At 43.7% G+C, this 24,451-nt stretch overlaps 1 protein-coding gene across 5 annotated transcripts in view; it reads left to right on the forward strand.

The window, feature by feature from the left end:
- TEAD1 (TEA domain transcription factor 1) overlaps positions 1–24,451 on the forward strand; it is a 153,230-nt gene that overhangs the window by 41,464 nt on the left and 87,315 nt on the right. For all 5 annotated transcript variants that reach the window (XM_068194665.1, XM_068194663.1, XM_068194667.1 and 2 more), the window contains exon 2: positions 12,006–12,259. In XM_068194665.1, coding sequence (XP_068050766.1) covers positions 12,112–12,259 — 148 coding nt within the window. In that variant the 5' untranslated portion in view covers positions 12,006–12,111. The remainder of the gene's footprint in view (positions 1–12,005; positions 12,260–24,451) is intronic.

A 24,451-nucleotide genomic window follows, 5' to 3' on the forward strand; every position in this document is an offset into this window, starting at 1 on the left:
GAGGTAAATTTGAAGAGCTAGTGTGATTGAACATAATTTAAATGTATAAATAATTGAGTTGGTCTTTTTCTGAGCTTGACTAAACATTTTGAATAGAACTGTGTGCATGCATGAGCATTACCTGTTCTTCCTAAACAGATTTTGATAGTAACCTTCAGATACTAAGTATTAGAGAAGAGGATGTGTTAGAGGCATTCTATTTATATCAGAAATTTCAACTATTGGCTGGTTTTAGCAAAGTATTTTTGACCACTGTGCGCAGAGACACTTTGTTATTTGAAAACATTATTGGTATTTTGTTGTATATTCTCCTTTCTCTGGGGAATCTGTAGAATTTAATGTATTTTCATATTGCCACAAAGCTGTCTTGTTGGAGAGGCTCCTCTGTGCAAGGATTTCTGCTGGTGAAAATCCCCAGCACTGACATCCACGTGGAGCTGGGCGAGTCCAGCATTCCCTTCCCAGGACAGCTCCAGCTGGGTGGCTCAGCAGGGGAAGATGTTCCAGGATCTACTAAGCTCAGGCAGATCCAGGACAGGTGATGGTCTCTGCCTCCCCAGAAGGCATCACAACTTTATGGGACACTCCTGAGAGGGGCAGCCAGGGCAAGAGTCAGAGCTGGGTCTTGGGCAGGGAAGCTGTTCTTTAGGTAGGTGATGATTGCCCATGGAAATGGGAATGGTGAGCACACGGGAGGAAGGGGTGCTGTGGCTGAAATGAGTGTGCTGTGAAATCACTATTTCTGTTAAATTTGAGATTTTTAAAGTCCAGGAGGTAATTCTCTTCAGGATTAGTTCCTAGGCTTGTGCTTTTAGTTTGGGTTTTTTGATGTTCTGTTTTCTGCTGCCTGAACCCAGCCATCTCTAGCTCCACTGGCGTCCAGTGAATTCACCATTCTAATGGTTGCCAGCAAAGTTATTTTTGTGGAAGATTGACACCCCCTGAAGCAGGATTAAGCTACAGTGAACAAGGAGTTGAAATAGACTGGAAATATTAAATCAGAGCTTAAGACAGAAATTGCTTCCTCAACAGGCAATAACTGTAAGAGAAGTACAGAATAACTGCATAACTATTATATTGAGTTTTCAAAAGGCTATAGCCAGTTACTGCAGGTTCTACTTATGTCCAGCAATTAAAGATTGCCACAGTTTGGGATTGTTTCAACATCTCAGCAGGAAAGTGTTTTCTACTACTTCCTTGCAGAAGATGCAAGTCCCGCTGCATAAAACATCCTTAATTCTCACCTTAGATGCGAGAAATAAATTTTCCATTATGGGCAAAGTGCAATCCATAGATCTGTCATTATCTCTATGAAACAGTCATGTGGACATTAGTGAGCCAATGCCTTCCCCACCTGTGGGAGGACAGGTGTTGGAGGCAGGAGTGAGATGGAAGAAAGAAGCTGCAGTGTAGAAGTGCTCTATTAGTCATGCTCATTTCCTTGCAGAGGAGGCTTCCTTTGTAATAGACAGACGAACAACTCTGACTTAAAATTTAATTTGGCAGGTAATTTGCCCAAAGCACCACTGCTAGCAGTTGGAAAACAAAATGAGTTAAAATACTTTTATTTGACGGCTACTGCACTTGCTAACAAAATTGTTGCTTTGATTTTTCTGTATACCCAAAAACCTGAGGTGGGTTTTCCAGTGCTGGCGTGTGATGAAGACTGTAGACATGTTGTGGCTGGTTGACATGGACCCCAAGTCCTATCTGATCTCACACGCTGGTTTCTGAAATCCCTTTCTGTTTAGAATTGGTGAGAGCAAGGCCAGAAAACTGGGATTAAATCTCAGCCCTGTGGAGGGCTGTGGCACTGTGATTTCACCTCTTCAAGTTGTTTTTTTTGTTTTAGGTTTTTTTTTTTTTTTTTTTTTTTTTTTTTTTTTTTTTTTTTTTTTTTTTGTCTTGCAGTTCTATGTCCCATCAGCAGAAAACCACAGCCTTTCCCAAAGTGAGCCTCCCAGTATTATCACTCCTCTGTTTCCAGGCTCCTCCAGGGCTGATAGGCAGGGCCTTTTTGCAGCCAAAACAATTGCTAATGGAGATGTGAGGAGCTTCATTAAACTTGGAGTGATTATTCATATGTATAAAATGGCTCTGTGTTGTCAGAATCAGAGCCCGGGGCTGTAGTAACACCAAAGCAGAATAAAATGGTTTTCTGCTGGTGTTGCCTGGTACAAAACCAGCACGTTCAGGTAAGCATGAGACATTCACAAGCTCTGTAGCAGCTTTAGAGGGATAGAGCTCACAGAGAGTGCTTGGTAGAGTTTCTAAACTTGTAAAATGAATTTCAGTGGCAATTTAGCTCTTCCAACAAATGTTTGAGAAAGTCTGTGTGTGTGTGTTTGCACTTACACAAAGGAGTGTTTGTATAACATCTGCAAAGCAGAGAACAAGTGGGCTTGAGGGATAAAAGGTGCCAGCACTGGATTCCAGGGGTGGCTTTGGCCAATTGGAGGTTGCAGTTTGTCCAAAATTTGCTTTTCTCCTGCTTCATAAAAGAAGGGGCCTTCTTCAGCTTGGAATAGGGAAAGGGTTAATTTTGTGGCTGTTTCTTGTTTAAACAAATGCACCTGAGTAAATGAATGAACCTTTTACTTTACTGTGCCTTTTTTGTACCTGTTTAACAGAATACTTAAATCATTATATAAAATATTTTTTATATAGGCGACAGTTTTATGTTACATATGAAGCAGTCAGATGTTGGACCACCCTTCAAATAGCAATGGTTTCCCCTTTCCTGACTGAACTTAGATAAAGTTGTTCAAGCAGGTGGTTTTCTGTCCCTTTCCCCACCTCATTCAGAGCTGTTAGAGTGAACTCTCATGTTTTTGCAGCCATTGTGGAAAAAAACCTTTCATCCTGAAAACAAGTCATTAAAAAAAGAAAAATAAAATAAAAAATTTAAAAAAAAAGAAAAGAGAAAAATCTAAAGCTGGAGTACAAACCCAGTTAGTCATATGCCAGAAATAGAGTAAGAGAGCTATGAATGTGAAGGATTCCACCTGGTTTTGCAAATGTCTGTGTGACGTGGGAACTCCAGCAAAACTAGTGAGGCTCAGAGTGTCCAGGGGAAAAACTGAGTTTCAGACCTACATCTAGACAGAACAACTTGCTGCCAAGTCCATCATTTGTGTGAGCCATGGTTCATATGTGGTCCCAACAGGAAGCTAGTAACACACCAGAGATCAAGGGTGTACCTCATTCTGGTATTTATAACACTTGGTAGGTGGAATTAATAGTTCCAGTTTGGCTTTTGGGGTACAAAATGAAAATAATTGCTCCGTGGTGCCTGTGGGAAAGCAGTTAGAGCAAACTACAAAGAAGAGATCCTCTGTTTGCCCATGCAAAAGCCATGGACTGCATTTGCATCATTCATCTACTCCCAGGTAGCTGGGACAGATGGGAAAAGCACCAGTGGATGCAGAAGATGGATAGTTCCAATGGCATTGAGTGTGTTTGTGCCTGGATCCAGGTCTGGATCCCAAAGCCATGTGTATGGAGAGGTGGACAGCACTGGAGCTGAAGAAGGGCCAGTGTCTCTTTTCTTTGGGCTTTTATGATGTAACTGGTAATTTATGGAGCCACTGGGAAGGCACAGAGCCTCTGTGCTCACCGAATCCCTGCCTCAGCCTCCACGAGGTGACTGAACTTAAGGCATTCAAGAAATAGAGTTATTGCAGGTAAGCAAGAACTGCGCCTATTTTTCTGTCCCATTTCCCAGTTCTTGTACACCAAAAAAACTTACTGATCCTGACAGTCACACATACTAGTTTTTATTTCCTGTCCACGTGTGTTGGCAGCAGGACGGATTACAGTGCCCTGCCAAACACACACTCCATGTGCATGCCCCAAGCAAAGCAGTGGCTGCAGACCTTGCCCTGAGGGACCTTCTGTGACCTCTACCTACGGGCCTTGGGTCTGGGAGTGTTTCTTACAGACCATTTTTCAGTGCCCAAGGATGGCCTTTGGCCAGCCCAAGCTATTTCGCTTGCTCTGGGAGCAGAGCCCCTGCCCCAAACGGACAGACCCACCTCGGTCACAGACCATTCTTCTCAGAGCTGAATCACTGGTGAATGAGTGAATACTGGTAAACCCCAGTGCACAGTCTAGCAGCTTTTGCCACGAAGAAGTTCCAGCTGGAGCACAGCTGGGCTGAGCAGGCCATGGTGTTGCACTGGCCATGGATGTTGCCACGCTCAAGCCAGCCCTGCTGGGTGACAGGAGGTGCACGGTGACAGGAGCTGCACAGCCCAGCAGCTGGGTTAGTGTAGGAAGAATGGCTTCTCCTTCTGAGAGCTGGTAAATGTTTTATCCTTTCCTTTGCTTCATGCTGGCAATTAGCAGAAGCAAGCCAGACATGGTGCTGCTCACTGTTCTTCATTCCACTGAGCGCCAAGTCACACTCAGAATAATCTTGGTTGGTTGCCACCATGGTGCGGTGTTGGAGCTGGGTTAAATCCCAGGAACACCCTTATAATTGAAACCAGCTGGGTGTAAATGAGCACTAGCACCTGGGATGAGTGTGGCTGCTCCAGGATCACATGGGGAAGGAATTGTATCTGGAGCAGCTGTGACTGTAATGAGGTAGGGATTCACCAGCGGTATGCTGAGAGTCACCTCCCCGGTGATAACGTGGTAATCAGCACAGACCATGGACCACGAGTGATGTGCAGCCACTTAGAAAGCACTTTGGCATGCTGGATTGCTGGTCACTAGCCTGATAATGGATTGCTGGTCACTAGCCTGATAACACATGGTTGAAGCTGGAGCTGCCTGCAGAAGGCATCCTGGTGATGCAGCACAAAGCCTCCCGAGCCCGTGAGTGTGGTGTAGGCACAGTCAGAATCCAGTCGTTTCCCCACTGAGAAGATGAACCATTTTATTAATGGTATGAAATTAAAACTGATGGACAAGAAAACTGGGTTGGAGCTAATGACTCAACATCCTTATGACAATAATTATATCTATCAACAAAAGCAGCCTTTGGAAAAATAAATAAATGAAGCTCTCAGAGTGGTACCAAATAGACTTTTCACTTGCATAAAGAGTGCAGAGATGAAAGCTGTTTCCAAAGGGAAGAATTCCCATGTATTAGCATCAACCCACTCTTTGCTGAGTAATCTGTTTCTATAAGCAAAAAAAAAAAGAAAAAAAAAAAAGCCATTCAAGGAGAATGCATTGTTTCTCTTTATAAATAGTTCCTACAATCCTAATTTCACATTTAGGCCCATATGCTGCCTACTCTTGCTGATCTAAGTCACCCTTTGTTCCGTAAGAGTTTCCTCATGGTTTGTGAAAGTACACGTGTAAATCTTCTCAGATGAGCAGACTACTGACTTTTGTTGAAAGGAAACCATCACTTTACTGATGTTAAATTACATGTTTTTGGTATTTTACATGCTGGCATGGCGCTGTTTCCTACGACTTTTGTTTGTACCCCGAGTGTGGTAGTTGAGGAGAAGGAAGTGCATCCAAACTCATTGTATAATGCACTCACCTCAGGAAAAAACCATCATGTGTCTTTCACAGGCGCTCTGTGGCTATAGTTGGACTGATGATGTTATACCTGCACAGATCCCAAAACCAAATCTGAAATAGGTAGCTGGCAGTTAATAATTAGCTTGATTCCCAATCAAGAAATGGTAAATTCAGTCTTAGGATAACAAAGCTAGTTTGTATGAATGTTAGGAAGGACATGGAAGCACCACTGCATGCAAGTATTTGATCACCAGGAAAGCATAGCATCAGAATTTTTTCCTGAAGTGTTCTCACAGTAAGAGAAAACCTCTTTTTTTTTTTCATTTCAGTGGCAACTGCGAATGGCTGAATTAGTCTGACTGAGTTTTAAAGGAATACTTTATCTTAGAAATGGACTGCTTCTCTCCCCTGTGCTCTTTCTTCTTAGAGGGAATAATTGCTGATAAGTGGAACTTGTAACAAAAATACAATATAAAGTAATTTTAATCTAATGATTTCACCATTGGATGCTCTGTAAATTATTTACATTTTTATTCTTCGCACTGTGCTGTATCCATTCCTCATAAAAAGAAATTATATATAATGTATCTTAGATATAGTGTTTTCCTGAAAGTAATGCCATTTGAATGCCTTAGAGAATCATAAAAATCCTTACACAGTTACACATCAGCTCTACAAAATCCACTCTGAATTTGTTGGTAAATAAAAAAGTAATTTCTTTGCGCGCTTGCATAAACACTGCAAATATACTTTCACTGGCAAAGTAGAAAGATAAAATCCTAGAGAAATTCAGGCTTCCCACCAATTCCATGTTTACTTTAAGCAGTGCAGAAAGAGCCTGAGAAATCTGGATGTGATAGGGAAGGTCAGGCAGTTCAGCAGATGTGTGGTAGAATGGGGTGTCTGGGGATGAGGCAGCCTCATTTCCCAAAGCTCCCATGGACAGCACCAGCAGAAGATGGAGCCTTCTCCTCCCCCAGCCTGGTCTTCCTTCCCATCCTGGCTGCCTTGACAAGCTGCCTCACAGGTGGCTGTAGCCCCTGGTGCTCCTGCAGCAGTGTCCAGCAGCGGTGCAGGGCCAAGGAGGCTTCCTTAGGAGGAAGCCTGGTTGTGCTTGGATTTCTGCCCTGCAGCTGACGAAGCTCTCTGGTCACTGGGACATCTGGGAAGTCTCTCAGGCAGCTTAGGATGTGCTCCCACTGCAGGCTTCCTTCTGTTGGGGCCTTTCACTGCTCAGCCTCATGGCATCATCTAGTTCATACCTCTGCCACTCACAGAGTGTGAGCTGCTTCCTGAGAAATGCTTGTGTCACCTGCTGGGAACAACAGCAGTTCCCCAGTGCCCCCAGAAGCCGATCACTTCTGGTGTGTGACTGTTGGTGGGGTCAGAACAATCCCCCAGATGCCCAACCTGTGGTTTCCTTGCTGCAGCTCAAATTCTTTGCTTCATATCCTGTCCTTGGTAGGAATGGCTAAGAGCTGCTTCTCTGCTGTGCTCTTACCTTTTCCTTATTTGAAAGTGGTTATCTTCTCAAATCAGCCTTCTCTAAATTTAAACAAACCCAATTCCTTTCCTGGTAGGTCATGTTTTCTAGATCTGATAACTCTCTTCCTCTGGATCCTCTCCAGAGCTTTGGCACTCCAGCTGTGGATTTGCACTGCTGAACAAAGCAGAAGGAAAATCCCGTGGGCCTGCAACTTTTCAAGCCTTCAGAGAAAATATGCCATCTGCAAATTTAGCATTAGTTGATTTGCACTCATCTGCTCATTGCCATCTTAATGTTTATAAAAAAAAACTTGCTGGATTCCTCGTTCCATTGTTTTTACATAACTGAGGCTAAGATGAGGTTGTTCATGAACTAAAAATATAATCTGTTCTTAAAAGTGTCATTTACCCCTTCAACACTTGAAATCTCTATCTCAAGAATTAAGATTTTTTTTTTCTGAAAGACATGTTTTAGAAATATAGATCTGGCTGTAAGAATGATTTGGTAGCAGTCTGCCTCTATTTATAGTGAGAAGATCGGTGTGGATAACAACACTGGTGCTCAGTCTCAGCAATACCTGCACTTGATCCCCTTTGAGCAGACACAGTTCAGAAGACTTGGGAGACATAATGGGCTTTTTCCTCAGACAGCGCTCAGAATCAAGGCGTGTTTTCAGTCATTCTTGTGTTCCTGCTGCAATATCTGCCGAGCATTCATCCTTTTCCAGGGATTGTTTGATAGTACAGAGAAGGCACCATTCGGCACCTGTACGCTGAAATTCAAGGAAGTAAATTAATCAGACAGACAGAGAAAACTGTTTAACTTTTGGAAGACACTGTAAAATAAGACCCAGCTCTAGTGACTTTTGAAAGACAGCATTTCCATATTAGTTCATTGTGCAAATATTGAAGGTTATGAAAGGTATCAAGGCCGTAGCTCTGCACTTGTCGTAAGCTCCTGTGAGGAGCCATTGATCTCAGCTGTTGGTCTGCGAGCAGCAGCTTTCTGGGCAAGTCCAGGTTTGCATTGCTCATAAAGTGAAAGGCATAAGAGAATGTTTTGTGTAGGTAAAGAAGCCATTTCCTTGAGAAGCAGTTGCAGACTATCATTTGGTTTGATTTAAACGCATTGGTTTGATGGGCTCTGACAATAGCTAGCTTGTTTCTCTGAGATTTTAAAGTAGTTTTTCGAGTTGCTTTAGTGAACATAACGACAGTAAGTCATACCTTGTAGCTCACCAAGCTGTCTTGAATGGCCTGGCTATAAAACATATTTATAAAATCCTCCATTTCCCCTGATGGTTTCTCTGTTCCTAAGAGTGACATTGTGCTGTTTGACAGGGGGGACATGCCTCCATCATGCAGAGAAGAAGTGTCTTAATGACCACATGAGGAAAACAGATATATTTAGAACTGACTTAACTGCACAGAGTAGAAAGCAACTGCAAGACAGATGCATTTGGTTTGCAGCTAAAAGAGTTTTATGCACAGGGGAAGCTATCTTGAAATGTGTAAGGCTGGTGTTAAAAGGAAAACTCTGAAGAGAGACCACCTAAACTGCAGCAGTGTGCTTTAAGCAGTCTTAGAATGTACAAAAAGGTGAGCCAAAATCTTCTGGGTTAGGGTTGTTGTTAGGTTTTTTGGTTTTTTTTTTTTGTTTTTTCTTTTTTTTTTTTCTTTATTTTTTGTGGGTTTTGGGCTTTTTTTTGGTTAGTTGGCTGGTTGGTTTTCTAGGTAGTGTTGATGTGTTTTAATTTTGTTAACAGAAAGTGCAAACAGGGAATTGGTTCTCTGAAAGTTAACATGATAAAAAGCAAATACAGAACTCTTCAACTTGATCTGTCATGTGTACAATCTCTGATTTTGGCCAGGGGAGGTGGGGCTAATTGGCCCCAGGAGTTTAGCTCTTCCTCTGCTGAAAGCTGGCATTGCAAGATTTGGAGTTTGATAATTAGGAGTTTGCTAAAAGTAGGCTCACTTTTTAAAATTTTTTATAAATTTAAATTGGATTGTAAGTTGACATTTTTCATATGAGATTTATAGCTCATTAGAAATGTGCAAAAAAGCTAATCTGTTGACAGCTTGCATTATTTTTGATAATCGTGTTGAACTCCAGCATAACAGGTCTGAAGTTTTTCATCGCAGCTGAGTTGTTAGAATTCAAGCTGAGGAGGAGGTGGAATTGCCTTTTGATACATAGAGCTGAGCTGGAAATGATTAACTGAGTTAGCTCATTTTTTTCCTGAAGTAAGAGGGAGCCATTTAGCAGTTGTAATACAAGTTTTTTTTTCCTCCTTGGCCCTCTGGCTTGATCTGCAGTGTCAGCATTCACCAAAATGGAAATCGCTCCAAATGACCTTTAATATGAGAGGTTTTCTTCCAGCAGGCTGCTCCACGCCCCTATTGTACAGATGTTCTGAAAGGAACACTTGGTTATCTTACATTTTAGAGGCTGGAATAGTAGCTGTGAGTGCCTCAAGATGATATCCAAGTAGGTAAAGAGGAATGGGAAGGGAGATAGCAGATAAGTGAAAATTCACCAGTAAACACAACGCAAGATATGACATGACTATCAAGTAACATTAATTACTTTAGAGCCTCAGTATGTTCCTTGCGCATTTTAATTATTATTTCAGCATAATGTAATAACAAGGGCTGGTTTATAAGATGATAATAGGACTTGAGGCTATGACTGTGGCAGGTTTTGTAAGCAGAGGGTGGTTGAGCTGAGCAGAAGCTGCCCGTGGCTGTGCTGTGCTGTGCAAGCCATGGACTCAGCGAGGGGAAGGATTTCCTGCTGTAGTCACCTTTGGAAAACAGAGCCAGTGATGTGTCCCACCCCCTGCTGTCTTCTGGTGAAATGCTCATTGTGGTTTGGTCATGTGAGGCCAATAAATCCTCCTGCAGCCATTTTCCCCTGCACTATTGCAATAAAACTGACCCCTCCCCCTAATTATCCCCATCAACATTCAATTACCTCTCATTTACCAAAGATTCCCCTTCTCTGTGAAGGCTTAAGTGGACATGATTGTTTTTGTCAGTAGTTTCCCAGTATCACTGTGCTCATGCTTGGGCTAAATTTTGCATACAAGATTTAACTCTTCCGGGTGTTGAATCAACCCTTCAGCCTTCGGAGGATTATGAAGGATGGGGTTTCACTATTTTACCAAGGTTTGCATCTCCGTTTTTGTGATGACTACTTAAAAAATTGTGTGCGCTTTGGATTTCCCAGACAGTAAGTGGTTCATTTGCCCAGAGCTCTCACCCACTTACACGTGTGTGGTTCTCTGTGAATCCATCTCCTCCCTCATTTTCAGTTATTAAAAGGCGTTTGAGACAGTGATTAGCCTGGCTAGTAGGGTGGGGAGGCACTGACATTTTTGTAAGCTGTGCTGAAATGTTCGAACCAATGCAAAGTCAAGAAATACCACTCTGTAGAGACAGACAAGCAGGGAAAATCGAGCTCATGGGAGCCTATTTCACACATACTGGTCCCCCTGAGTTCTGCTTAGAGCCTGGAGAAGTGGAAATACCCTGTGCTTTGGATGTCAAACTGGTAATGTTGGTTTGTGAGACTGAGCCTGCTCCCAGTTTCCCCAGCTGCAGCTCTGTTTTTTTGCAAGAAACACCCGTGGCCTCCGAGGGACCGGACCGTCAGGTTTTGGTTATCCCTAGCGATTGGTTGGCTGGTGAGGGCTGCTGTAAATATTTCCTCTTTCAGGCAGTTCTCCAGCCCAAAGGTGTTTAGTCAGAGGTGTCATGGCCTTCCAGGTACACCCTCCCCTTCTTCCTCCGTGGGGTGAATGCTGTTCTGCTGCTTTTCACCTTTTATTTTACAACGTCCTGAGACCCCAGTGAGAGGCGTATCAGCAGGAGGATGCAGCTCTGTGCAAGGGGAAGCCCCTCTATTCTGCCCTAGTAGAAGAAAAATCTTGTAGTTGAGGGGTTTTGAGTGTATAGCCAGGGAACTGGATTTTTAACTGTGTTTGCAGCTCGTGCATGCATGTTTGAACACTCCCATCCACTTAGATCAGTTAGAGTCACCAAACTTTTCCTTTTTTCACAATAAAACTGCATTATGCCTAGACATGTTGAGCCAAATCTGTTCCTGGTGTTATTTCACTCACTTCCCGAAGAATTACACCAGAGGTGAATGTGGTCTGATATAGCAGCTTTTTTGCCTGGAGCAAGTCTTTACAGCAGAGTTGTATTTCTCTCAAAAATATAAAAGGAACACTGACAGATCTGCAGCTCTGCTGGTGTGAGCAGGTGCAGCTATATTAAATTATTTCTTATTAAATTGATTCAGCAACTTGAAGCTTGTAATTTTTGTTCTGCTATGGTTCTGTGACAGAGACCTTTTAAATCAGGCAAAGCATATATCTTCTCTTGTAATTCCTTGCTCTGGTGTTATCATTTTAAAGATTTCTTTCTGTATGTATCTTGGATTCTGATGTATTATTTATTTTGTTAAGATACAAAAATTAAAGCCTTTTCCAGTTAATTACATTGAGCTGTGGCATTGCTGCTATAATTCCATTTAATCCACTGACATCCGGATGAATGTGAAAAATAGTTTTTGCTTTTGTTTTTAGGTTCAAATGGTTTTAAGCTCTGGTGGTCACTCTTGGCATAAATCGGTGTGCTTCCCTTCCAGCCAGTGGCAGTATTCTGATTTTCCCCTGCCTGAGGATCTGGCTTTTTTATTTTAAGCATGCCAGTCTTCAGCCAGATGCAATGTGACTGGAGAGTTTTTCCCCACTTTGACTATTTGTGAAAAATAATCTGATTCTCTATGGCCTCATGTAATTGCACACAGAAAACGCAGTAGAGTTCCCCTCTGACAGCTTTATTGCTCCGCCTCTGCTTGTTTGAGGTAGAATGGTTATGAATTTTTCACTTTTCCTGGGTGCATCCCGTGCTTGCCTTACTGCCATTATTGCTCAGCTGCTGTTTACTTAGCATCAGAAGTAGGCAGAAATGTTTGCCTGGAGTTCCATACCTTTAATGCCTTGTTGGGTTGGTTGTTTGTGTTGCAGGTTTATTCCCTTGAAGACTCCAGGCTTAGGCTTGGAGACCCCAGCCATCACCATTGAGCCCAGCAGCTGGAGCGGCAGCGAGAGTCCTGCCGAAGACATTGAAAGAATGAGTGATTCTGCAGATAAACCCATTGACAACGATGCAGAAGGTGTCTGGAGTCCTGACATTGAACAGAGCTTTCAGGAGGCTCTAGCTATCTATCCACCGTGTGGGAGGAGGAAAATCATCTTATCAGATGAAGGCAAAATGTATGGTAAGTGGTACACATTTAGCCTTTGGAAATAATTGTTCCAACATGAGAACTGTAAAGCCCAGCTTGTTTCTACACAATGTTCCTGGTTCTGATTTTGGTGCTTGTGAAATAAATCATGAAGAAATCTATGAAGCTGAGAGAGCTCAGCTGAGCTGACGCTGTGTTCAGGACCATCCAAGCCATTTCCTTCGCCGCTGGCACTAGGAAAGCAATACTGATACAGAATTGTCTTATTAGTTACCTTATATAGTGGTGTGGCTGAATGGGAATATTTAAAAGGAGCATTTAATTGTGTCTCTCCTCGGGTACACAAAACAATTAGGCATTTTTCTTTATTTTTCACTAAATAGTGAAGACAGGGAAATGGGAGGTGCAGTCTGCGTGGCGGTGTGGCAGATTATGCAGTACTGAACGGCAAACTGATAAAGTTCTTGTTGCATTCAGGAGCCTCTCCGTGAAAGAGGCAAGTTAGGGGTGCTTTTGTGTCTTTTCTTCTTTTCTCACTGTTTCTCCCCCTCTCCCCCCCTTTCCCTGCGTGCAAACTGTCCTCAATCGGATGCCAGCATTCCGCCGAGGGATGCCGACATCCCCGTGTGCTGCGCGGGGCTGCGGACCTCTCTTCCCGTTGCTCCGAGCTCTCTCTCGCTCTGTTCCTTTCTCGTTTCCATTTTCCAAACTCCTCCTTGGGGCCGGGAGAGCCCTTGTGTGCCCGTGTGCCCATGCCCGGGGAGGGGTGGCCGTGCCCCGGGGAGGGGTGGCCGTGCCCCGGGGAGGGGTGGCCGTGCCCCGGGGTAGGTGGCAGTGCCCCAGGGGTGGGTGGCAGTGCCCCAGGGGTGGGTGGCAGTGCCCCAGGGGTGGGTGGCAATGCCCCGAGGATATACCCCTGTCTCTCCCAGCTACCTGGCGGGGCAGAGGGGCCCGGCCCCGAACAGATGGTGCCGCAGCTTCCACCAGCTGTGCCCCGCCCGAGGTCACGGGCGCTGCCGGGTGACCCGCTCCCTCCGCAGCTGCCGTGTCACCCCGCGGCCACACCGAACGTCCTGTCCGGCCAAAACAAAAAAAAAATAAAAGAGTGGGGATGAAGCGTCTCAGCTGCCCTCGGCAGAAAGTTCCCGGGCCGGGTTTCCTGCCTGGGTGTTTGCTTTTCCCCCTCCTCCTTCCCCCGCACGCCCCTTCGCCCCCTGCCCAAGGGGATGTAATCTCTCCTGTCCTCTCCTGCTCGCCCGTTGTCGTTGTCGCCTGTTTTGATTGCTTTTCTGTGCTGGTATTTTCCTATGGAAAGGGCAGATGATTTGCCTAATTAGGAGGTTGTGCTCCTGCTAGGAGTACATAAGCATGTATATACAAACGGGCTTATTGTGTGTTTGTGCTCTAAAGCCTTACTTAGGCTCGAACAGCCCATCAGCCAAAATAAGGGTGGTTGCATTTGTTTGGTTTTTTTTTTTTTTTTTTATAATCAGGATCCCTACAACCACACTAGTCACCCCTGAAATCTACTTTTTGGTGTTTTGAAGCTTTTTTTTTGGTGCCATTGTATAAATTAAAGAAATTAACATATTTATCCATTCATTGCGACAATCACTGATTTAATTTAATGGTTCCTACTCCTGAATGTTAACATTTGTTGAATTATATATGTATAAATCTATTTGTGCATATCTAATTGCTGATTTATACTAGTAGCTAGTAACACCATAAGCATAGGCACATCTCATATTTATGCTAATCCTAAATCAAATATAGTTAATTTTCAATCAAAAAAAAAAAGGAACTATGCGTGCTTGATGCTGAAGACTTCACTGAAAGTGTTGCCCTGACTGAGTAGAAAGAAATGTGTTAGGAAGTGCAGGGTGCTGTAAGAGCAGAATTTACATCCTGACTTTGCAGTGGATGAACTCATGTTTTCATTCTTTAAACTGAGTGACTGCTTTGTAGTGTTTGAGGATTTATTGAAACCATGCTAGGTTTCTGAGGACTTCCTAATAGAGTCTTATGGCCCTGAGAGCATAATTGTTCTCCAAGGATTTTGAAATCAAAACAGTGTAAGTGTTCTACATTCTGTGTGGCATAATGAAAATAATTTAATGCCTTTTAGTGGCATACCAAGTTTATTTCACTTACGAGAGAGACATTGCAATATGGCCAAGCTTCCATAGTGTTGGGGGATATTGTAATGTGTCAGCAATCCATGGGCCATGTAAGACAAAAGGTCAAGAGAGCACCATTTCATTTCCTAACTGAAATTGCCTTTAGATATGGGCACCAGAACAAATCTGATCTTTATGGAAGCAAATATAATGATCACTATGTGTGGATTAAGTTAAGCAATTGTAGTTTTTGATCTTTGGAGGGAGACTCTGAGAAGGGCAGAGATTTTGCTTGAAGAAATATTTTAAGTCTCTGCCTTTGATTTAATGAGAGCTTTGCGACATTCATGTAAGCAAGCAGCCAGAGTTTCTTCACTGTTCTTTGTGGTGGTCTAAAAATCATCCTTAAATTGGTGTTTCTAAGAGGTTTGTGTTCAGCTGGCTCCAGGGGACCTGGAGGATTGCTCAAGGAGGACTGAGGGCACTGGGATCTGTGGGTGAGGGGTGGCCGAGGGGCTCCCGCCTGCGGTGCCACCTGGGTGAGAGCAGGGTGACTTGTGATGGGAGAGCTGCCCCAGTGGCACTGGGGGACATCTGTGACTTCTCCAGACAGCCTAAATCACTTCAGCTGTTCCTCTACAGCTGAGACCTCAGATGAAGGAGGGAAGGAAAGGGAAGGATGTTTCCCTCTCCCCTTGCCTTCCCAAAAATGTAACTTAAGACTCAAGAGGATGACAAGAACAAAATACTTGATCCTATCCCCACAGAAAAGGGTTGCAGGGGCCCTTGGCTGGGGAGAGAAAAGGGAATGTCCTAACATTTTTATTCTTGCCTTGGGGCATCCTCAGGATGCAAAGACAAAACTGTGACCTGTGCAAGACCAGGAGCATTTCAGGCTGGCCCAGGGTTATGGCCCCGTGAAGAAACCCTCAGAAAACAAAATGAAAGCTTAATGAAACTCTTGTTTTTAAATTTATAGGAAATTATTGGGTAAGAAGCAAAGACACTTGTTTTGGTTTGGATGGACAAATTCCAGAAACTAGTTTTGAAATTCTTGAGAGAGAAAGAATACATGGTAAAGCCAAGGAACATGTGATAAGTTTCTTGCAGGAAAGCTCTATCCATCGCTCCTTTTCCCTTTCCTTTGTGGGTGAGGTTGTGAAGAAGTTCTTATAGTGTTGGTTCTGCTCCTAGCACAGTATTGACTAAAAGTAAATAAAATTTAAAAAAGGTGAGGAGGGTATAAATGTGGAGGCTTGAAGGAGGATAGAGGAACACATCTATAAACTGATGCTCACACTCTTTGTGGAAGCAGTCCAGTGTAGGCCACGGAGGAAAGACTGAGTTCTTAGACACATTTTCATCTGTCTTGCTAAGGCATTGGTAAGGCTTTTTTCATCTGTACTGTTTCAAAAGAAGTATTGATCAAACACAAATATCATCCTCTTGTACAAGTAGGGCACCCTATGATTTGCCTTGTGCCTCAGAGGTTGGTTCTGATGAATTTCCGTGTCCTTGTTTATGCAGCTCATAGGAAAACCCCAGCCCATTAGAGGGCATTGGCTGTCCTGTATTTGTATATTTGTACTTTGTTCCAATTGTTGCTCTTTTACTGCTGACAGTTTAGTAACTTGTAGCAATCCCTGTGAACTCACTTATTGGCAAGATATTTGCCTATGCTTGTCTTTGCTCCTGAGAGAGTGTTTTGGAAAAGATTACAAGAATGAAAGCTGCTGTGAAATGCAGCCCTACTTTTATCCCTGGTGTAACACTGAAGGCACTGGAGTTGCCACGGGATTGGATTTGGCTCTGTCTTCACATTTTCCTTTTTTTTTTTTTTTTTGAAATTTAGCTAGAGCAAGATGTGGCTTTAGTGCAGCTCTAGGGACAATGCCAAAGTGCCATAAATGCTAGCAAGTGGAATATGCCTGCAGACATTTTGTTATCAGCACTGCTAAATTAGCCTCAGTGTAGTAAAGGTGGCTTTTGCCTTTAAGACAAGAAAATAATTTCATAAAAAAAATTGAGACCTGTAAAGAGCCCTTCAGTTGCAAGTTGCATTGAAGGTATTAATCTCTGTAACAAAAGTGCTTATGAGTATGTAGTGATTATTAAAAGGAAGTTTTTTAGCATGTTTAGTAGTTTTACAGAGAAGAATGAGTACTAATTAATGTGAGACATTGCATAGCAGCCTTTCAGAACTGTGTATGTTTATTAGGTTATACATAAAATCTCTTAGGTTATACATAAAAACTCTAATCCTCTTAAGGGAAAAGGATACTTTCATAAAAATTTCTGCTCAGATAATAGAATTTTTGTACGATGAGTAATAATAGTCTTCATTTCCAAAGCACCTTGTATAAATTGGGTATTAAAATTGAACTTTGAACTAGAACATTGACAAAAGAAATCTTATTCTGTGGGCTTGCCTGATTCTGTATCTAACTGCCATTATTTGGTGTTTTTCTGGGTTTCTGTTAGGACGCTGAGAGGTAAATAGCTTTATGAAGAGTACAGTAACATGTTACAAATTATTTTTACTGTTGCTTTTCATTTTAAAAGTTCCATGCAAGTTGCTGCCTCCATAAAGACATTGTTACCTTATAAAGTTTCCACAGTGTTAAATATATTTGAATGTGAATAAGGTATTTGGACTGATGAAATACCAGATGTGAAGTATCAGGTTTCATGTTTATTCATCTGTTCCTGCAATCATTGTACAAAGATACACTCTTGTATTTATTTCCCACCCCCCCCTTTTTTTTTTTTGTTTTCTCAGCAACATGCACCAAATGAAGGCAGTGGAGATGGGACTCCTATTCTGAAAGCCACAATTTGGGTTTTTTTAGGTTGCAAACAAATGCATCCAGAAGCACTCTGGCAGTGCTGGGCTTGCTCGGTGTGTCGCGCCGCGTCACGGCGCGCGCGTGATGCCCATGCTGGGCCCTCAGCCAGCAGGGAAGGGCAGGAAGGTCCAGAGAGACGGCGTCTGCTGGAGACGTTACTACTGAAATTGCTTGGGTTATGAGCAAATCTGCCTGAGATGGTTTCTGCAGTGTGGTGATGTTCTTGCAACATCAGCAGGCCGTGCTTGCAAGAGGGCAGGATCTGGTTTTGTGAGCCCAGCCTGTGGAAAGGAGGGGCTCTTGGGCTTGCTCGTTCTCGAGGATTTCTGAAATGTGGCGGAACAGGGTTTAATCTTTCTCCTTGGGCTTTCAAGAGTAAATTGTCAGTGCTTTGAGATAAAGTGGCAGAGTCTTCATAAGACAGAGATTTTTTTTTTCTCTTTTTTTTTTACCTCTCTGCCATAACCTGCTATCCTAAAGAGAAAATCTAGGTGGGACAGTGAGAGCTGTGTGTAATAAGGGTATCAACTCCTACTTGGGGAGCGGGCAGAGGAGAGCAGGCTGTGGTAAGCACCAGAGCTGAAAGTGTCAGTAGTGTTGTGGAAGGTACATGGCACAGCCATGGATCGAGTATTCCATTTGCTGGGTTGGGCTGGGAGGATGATGTATTCCAAAGGAAATGGGAATGTATACTAGAAAGTTTTACTGAAAAAAATTATGCACCAGAAAGAGCAGGACATCCTTTGAAAGCAATTTTTAGCACTTGGGCTTTGTCCTCTCTCTACTAAACATATTCTCTTCAGTCACCCATATAAAGGGGAACTGGCAGAAAGTTTGTATAGCCTGTTCATGGGAAAGACAAAAGCGTGGCTGCTGCCCCAGCCTCCCAGTGCTCAGGAGGCACTGCATGGAGGAGGTACTGGCAACATCAGTTCTTGCCTGAAACTAAGTGAAAGCTACCAGGGCAGGTTCAGATCAGGCATTTGGCCACTTCAGAGTCATTTAATGGCTAATCCTATTTAAACAGCCATACTAAACAGCGTAAGACTGTGTCTTTCCTTTATAACATTGTTCCTTTGGTAATGCCCTTCTTTAGAGCTGACACATGTTAACATGAGAGCACTGAAGTGATGCAACCTCACTGGAACATCCAGGATACATTTAGGTGGTCATTTGATTTAGCTCGTTTTTCTCCCAGCACTGGTTTCTCAAGATGAACTTGTGATGCTGTAATTGCAGAAGGCAGAGTTTTGCAGCTTTAAGAAATAGCTATCGTGCTAGGAGGTAGTTAAAACAGTCTTGATCAGGCTGATGTAGTGTGTTAGTTGGTTGCACAGTACTGAGAGATCAAGATAATTGAAAAGCCTGCATGTAGATAGCGTGAAAGAAAATTGTCTTGTTGATTTGATCTCATTCCTTGTAGAACTGGGTTCGCTCCTAGGGCAAACACCTTCTCATTCAGGCAACCTGGGGACAGCTTGAGTTGGACAAGTAAGGCCCACTTGGGCGTTATGGTGTGCTGTAAGGTTTGAATTCCTCTTCATGGGACCAGTATGAGACTATGTAGAGGTGTCTGCACACCAGCTGAGTCATGTCACACAGTTGTGGCAGCAGAGCAGTGACCCACGTCCCCAGGAAAAGCCTGACGCGGGCATGGGGAGGGTAAGTTATAGCCATGCTGACACTCTTGTTCTGGGCGCTCTTATGGAAGGAGAAGAGGTGAGATTAACTTAGAATTTTTTGTTTTCTGAAGAGAGAGACTTGGGCAGTGCAGGGAGCATCTTACACAACCAGCAACAGAAAAAAATATTGGTCAAAATTTGACCCCTTAGCTGCCAGCACCATCACCACGATTTGTGCCGGCGGCATCTAAGAGTGCTGGATTTGGGAAGTCCGAGATGGCTGTTCAGGATGGACTAGGGGCCGGTGAGATGAGTGGTGAAAACCAGACATCTGAGCCATGCTGCAAGGGAAATTTCATCCTAATGTTCCCACTGTTCCCTTAGGGGGTTTGCTCCGTGTAGGTGTGGTAACAAATAACACTGTGGGGAACAAGAAGCAGTGGGAATACAAATTTTGCATCTTTGTTTTTCTAGGGACATGCAGTCTCCTGAGAAGTGGGTTTGTGTCCCACCCCACCTCACAGGGGTGATCTTGGACTAACTGTTGGGAGAGTAAATGCTGTGGTGGTTGTGATATGGGTCTTACACAATTCCCCGAGAGCCTGCTATTCAAAATTAATATGTATCTTATCTGAGTCTTATGGGGATTTCCTAACAGATGCATGAAGGATTTTTTTCTATTTTTTTCTGTGGTGCCCTTGAGAAGTTGCATTAATACCATTGTATGAATATTTTCCTATCCAACAAACAATTTAATGTGGGGCACTCAGTCTGGAACATCAGACAGAAACACTTCAGGCTCTGGGCTTCCAGATGATTCAAGTCTGGAATTTGAGTTTAAGAAATTAGACACTAATGGATTAACAGTTTACAGACTTTCAGTAGAAGTGATGGTTTAGTAAGTAGAAAAAGGCTCCTCTGCAATTTTTCTGGTTTTGTTCTAGGTCTACAAAGTCTTTACACTGTTTGACTAAGGAACATGTTTTTTTAAGTAAAAATAATACAAATTTGGGAGATGAATGTGATAATTCTGTTTCATGAATGCTCTTTTAAGCACACAGAAGTGGCATAGCTTGTTAAGCCTAACGTAAAAGGGACAGCAACACAGCCCAAATTCACGAGGGAATTGGAACCCTGAGGAAGAAGGCACTGCACGCTGTGGGAATTGCTGGGATGTCAGTCAAACACCATCACAGTTTTATCTACAGGGTACTCAGGCACTGTTAATAGGAACTGTGATCAACACACACCTTGTCTGGTGTGAGAAGTCAGTGTCACTATTGCAACTGCTTAATTACAGCCTTCCCACAACAGCCATCTCCAGCTGGGTCAGGCCTCCTGAGGGTTTTCTGGATTTCATACTCGGATTGAGATCTCCTTTCTGCCTTGAAGGGGGCAGTCAGCTTGCCAGAGGTGTTTAGGCCTTCAAAAAAGATCAGGTCATCAATCCAACTCCTTGTTTGGTTGCCCTCCTTGGAGGAGGGGGGCCCAAGAGGCAGGGATGGATTTGGCTTGGGCTGAGTCTTGGTTTCTCTGTAGGCAACCACATCACCCTTGACGCCTGATGGTTTTGGGGACAGCAGCACAGAAAACATGCCTGGAGGTGTTAGGGAGCATATGCCAGTAATCTGAGTGGAAGTAGGTGAGGTAGAGTATGCCAAGTTTGCATATAATGAAGAAAAAGCATTTTTTCTTTATTAGTTTGCCTAATCATTGCGGCAGAGCTAAAACATCTGAAGCTTATTTGCCTGAAGCTGCTTCGCTTTTTCTTGCTTCTACCTTAACATCAACTGGTGTTTGGTTAGCATGGAAAAGAAAAGGATTAATTAAATAAAAATCACAGTTTAAATTGTGTTTTTGTCGTGCTAGCAATGCAAGTGAGTAGGGGAACACAGATGAGAAATGCATCTTCAGCTGTTTGGATTCAGCACCAGTTTTACCCCTAAACTAGCAGGTAACACTCCTGTCTTAGACATGAGAAAAGGAAAATTTTAGCCCATCTGGGTCCCAATTTTTCTGGGACTTAGGGACAGCAGGCTGGATATAGTTGATAACTAATAATTTTCCATAGTGAAAGTAGTCTTTGGGTCATTTTAGCAGGTGCCTTCATGTGGCCTGGTAACTTCAGCATTTAGTTCTCTGAACAAGAATTGCATTTTCAATTGTTCAGTTCTTCCTTGGATGGACTGTCAGCAATAAACCTTTCAGTACACTCAGTGATGAAAGAAGTATTTACTAATAGCTGTATAAAAATATATGCACATACCTATATGTGCAAATACGTTTTTGTGTGTGAATAAAATGTGTTCCAGCCAATTAAAATATATTTAGGAGTCCTCAGCCAGGAGGTGTATACACGAGGAATTGGCTACTTCTTGGCTGGGACCTTCTTTTGCTTTGGCAACGGAAAGCAACCTCCCATGAGAGTGCTCTGCGAAGAAACAGTGTGATTCATATTTGTAGCTGTTATTAGGTAGGCATGTGGGCATATATTTAGATAGGTGAGGTATGCAGGCATACATTGTGTGCTGCATATTTAGGCTGCACGGGGTATTTTTAGCTGCAGGAGGCCCAATCACCAGCGTGCTGAGGAGAATTGCTGTAAGGGATAGCGCACGGAGGAGCCGCCCGCAGAATTTTCCATCCTGCCAGGCAGCAAGAAAAGGCCACTGGAGCTGCATAGCTGGGTGGCCAGAGGAGTGCCATTGACAGGTGGGACAGCTCAGAAAGCCCTTTGGCCCGGCCGCCCCGGAGGCTCTTGATCTGCCTCAGCCCCCGTTTGGGAGCAGTTGTCCCAGGTTCCAGCCTCCCACTGACCCCTGTGAGCGTGACACACGCAGAGCTGGTGGGGGATGGCCTGGAGTCTGGCATGGGAGGTTGGCAAAGTGGTCAATAATAGGGAAGATGCATTAGGGCTGGAAATACTGAGCAAAAATTAAAATGAGGTAAAATAGCCATTAAAAACCCACTTCTATTAAAATTACGAGACAGGAAATTTTACAAGCTGCCCTTGCCCAATGAAGAAAAGCAGCCTAGAGGGACTAAATAACTTGTCTGATGTCATCAGGGGTTTTATAGCAGAGCTGGGAATTGAGCCCTCTTTGCCCTAGTGCCATCTAAGTTTTAATGCTGAAGGGGGTCCTTTCACAGCTTATCCAGTGACCCTTGGGGAGTTTAGGGCAACTGTGGCAAATCCATGTTCCTGTACCACATCCTGTGTGGGGGGAGAGCAGGCTGCATCTTCCTGAGAGTACAATCTCTGCATAATGTGACCACAGGATGCCTTGCTCCTGTAATAAGGGAGTTGACTAAATGCCATTTTGTTATTATTAGACATTTGCTTAATATAGTAGTTCCTTGAATCCAAACAAGAAAAGGTCCTCGAGGTGCTGTATACCATGTACAAATAATGGAGAGCCACAAGGAATCTAAATATGGAGAAGAGGGAGAGAAAGTGGATGGGAAACTGAGGTAATATTGAGCCCCATATTGATGCTCCATGAGATGATGTGGTCCTTGTACAGAATAAGAGAGAGGTTGCTGAAAATAGGATGATTTAATTTGTTCATAACATTATTATTCAAGGAACAAAGAAGTATGTAGCCTTATCCAAAGAAGTAACCTAAGAGGTCTTTACTCTGTGCCAAACTAAAATTCTGCTATTTAATTACCGATTTAGAAAATATCTTGGGCTCAATTTCCTCTTCAGTTACACTGTTATAAATCTAATGGACTTCTTAAAGATTTATGGCAGTATAACTGAAGGCAGAATTGGGTCCCTTATGCTTAAAACTTAGTTTGCCACAGAAGTAATAATTCCTGTTTTCTAGGCAAGAGTTTAAGAATTTTGCAGACCTCTGTTTCTGTAAAAGAAATATGAACTACAGTAGTGTGGGTGAGTGATTAATGCTGGAGGGGATGTCTAGGGGCAATTGGAATTGGCTGGTGTGGAAAATCCATGTGCAATTCAGATTTAGGATCTATTTGCAGATGCCTCATAATTCAAAATGTCAAAAAAACCCCAAACCTTAGGCCTTCACGTAGTAAATTAATATACTGTGTGTTCAGTGTGCAGCAGGCTTAGCTGAAGTAATACCCTCATATGAGGTGTGAACTCATCCCATTCCCCTTAGTGAGGACTTAAATTCAAAATTGATTGTGACTCTTTACATCCTGACAGCTTCTAAATCCTGTTAAAAAAAATTTCCCAGTTTTGTTTTTATTTAAATCATTTGTATAATGACTTAAAAAGGAAAAATACTGCCTTCTTTATTCAGACCTAAAGAAATCTTGTGTTAGTGCAGACCTATTTTATCCACTGGCTTGTCATCTCTAAAGGAAGAGTCTTTCTGATGGGCTCTTTATTGTTTTCCTCAGCTTCCACTTAGGAAAAGAGCTCAACTTCAGAGGTTTTCAGAGGTGAGTGAGGATGTGCCCCTATCCTGTTTGGAGGTGCCTGGTCTGGCCTGAGCACAGCGTGTGCGAGCCCTCGCCCGCCCAACAGGCTGAGCAGCTCTGGGGGAGCCCTGGCCCTTCCTGGGGCTGCAGGGGATGCTGTGAACATGGGCAGCTTCCCCAGGAACACACTCTGTGAGCTGGAAATGTGCTGCTCTGGGATTTATGGCATTTCTGACAAGTTAATGCTTTTTCTAGAGGGCTGTAGGCCTGCAGTGCATTGTGGACATTGAAAGGAGTTATAATAGAAAACTAAACCAAAATATGATCCCTTGAAAATGATGTTTTTCAGTATCTCTTCAGAATAGTCAGTTTTAATTTAAATACAGTATTTAGGTCCAAGGTACATTTTTAGGAGCTTTATTTAGGAATGGATTGAAGAGTTAGTTATTCTAACTTTGCCCCCAGTTCCTCTACTTCCTCTTCCTCAGTGGTGCAGGGGATGAGACACGAGGGCTGTGATCAGTTCATCACACACCTTTGCTTCTGCTCCTTCCACCTCAGGGGGAGGGCTCCTCATACTCCTCCCCTGCTCCAGTGGAGGGTCCCTCCCATGGGACAATTCTCCATTAACTTCTCCAAAGTGATTCCTTCCCACGGGCAGCAGCTCTTCCTGAACTTCTCCAGTGACAGGGTTCAGTCCTTCAGGAACAGGCTGCTCCAGCATGGGGGTCACAAGTCCTGCCCACAAACCTGCTCCAGCGTGGGGCTTCTCCTGGGGTCACAGCCTCCTTCAGGCATCCGCCTGCTCGATATCCATCCTCATGGTGGACCTCAGCATCCCTGTGCCCTCCCTGTGCTCAGGGCTCAGCTGCCTCACCAGGGCTGCCCCAGGGGCTGCAGGGGAGTCTCAGCCCCAGCACCTGGAGCACCTCCTGCCCCTCCTGCACGGACCTGGCTGTCTGCAGGGCTGTTCCTCTCACACATCTCACCCCTCTCGTTGGCTGCAGCTGCCCAGGGCTTTTCCCTCCCTCCTAAATCTGGTATCTCAGGAGAAGTACCAGTGTCACTGGTGGACCAGCAGCAGGTCTGTCTCGCAGCTGGCTGGCATTGGCTCTGTAAGATACGAGGGCAGTTCTGGCAGCTCCTCACAGCAGCCACCCCTGTAGCCCCTCACTGCCAAACCTGGCCACGCAGAACTGGTGAAAACAGTAGCTCTGAATGAACACAAAACAGAAGCTC

The sequence above is a fragment of the Anomalospiza imberbis genome, chromosome 6 (genome assembly GCF_031753505.1).
Source record: "Anomalospiza imberbis isolate Cuckoo-Finch-1a 21T00152 chromosome 6, ASM3175350v1, whole genome shotgun sequence".
Lineage (NCBI taxonomy): Eukaryota > Metazoa > Chordata > Aves > Passeriformes > Viduidae > Anomalospiza > Anomalospiza imberbis.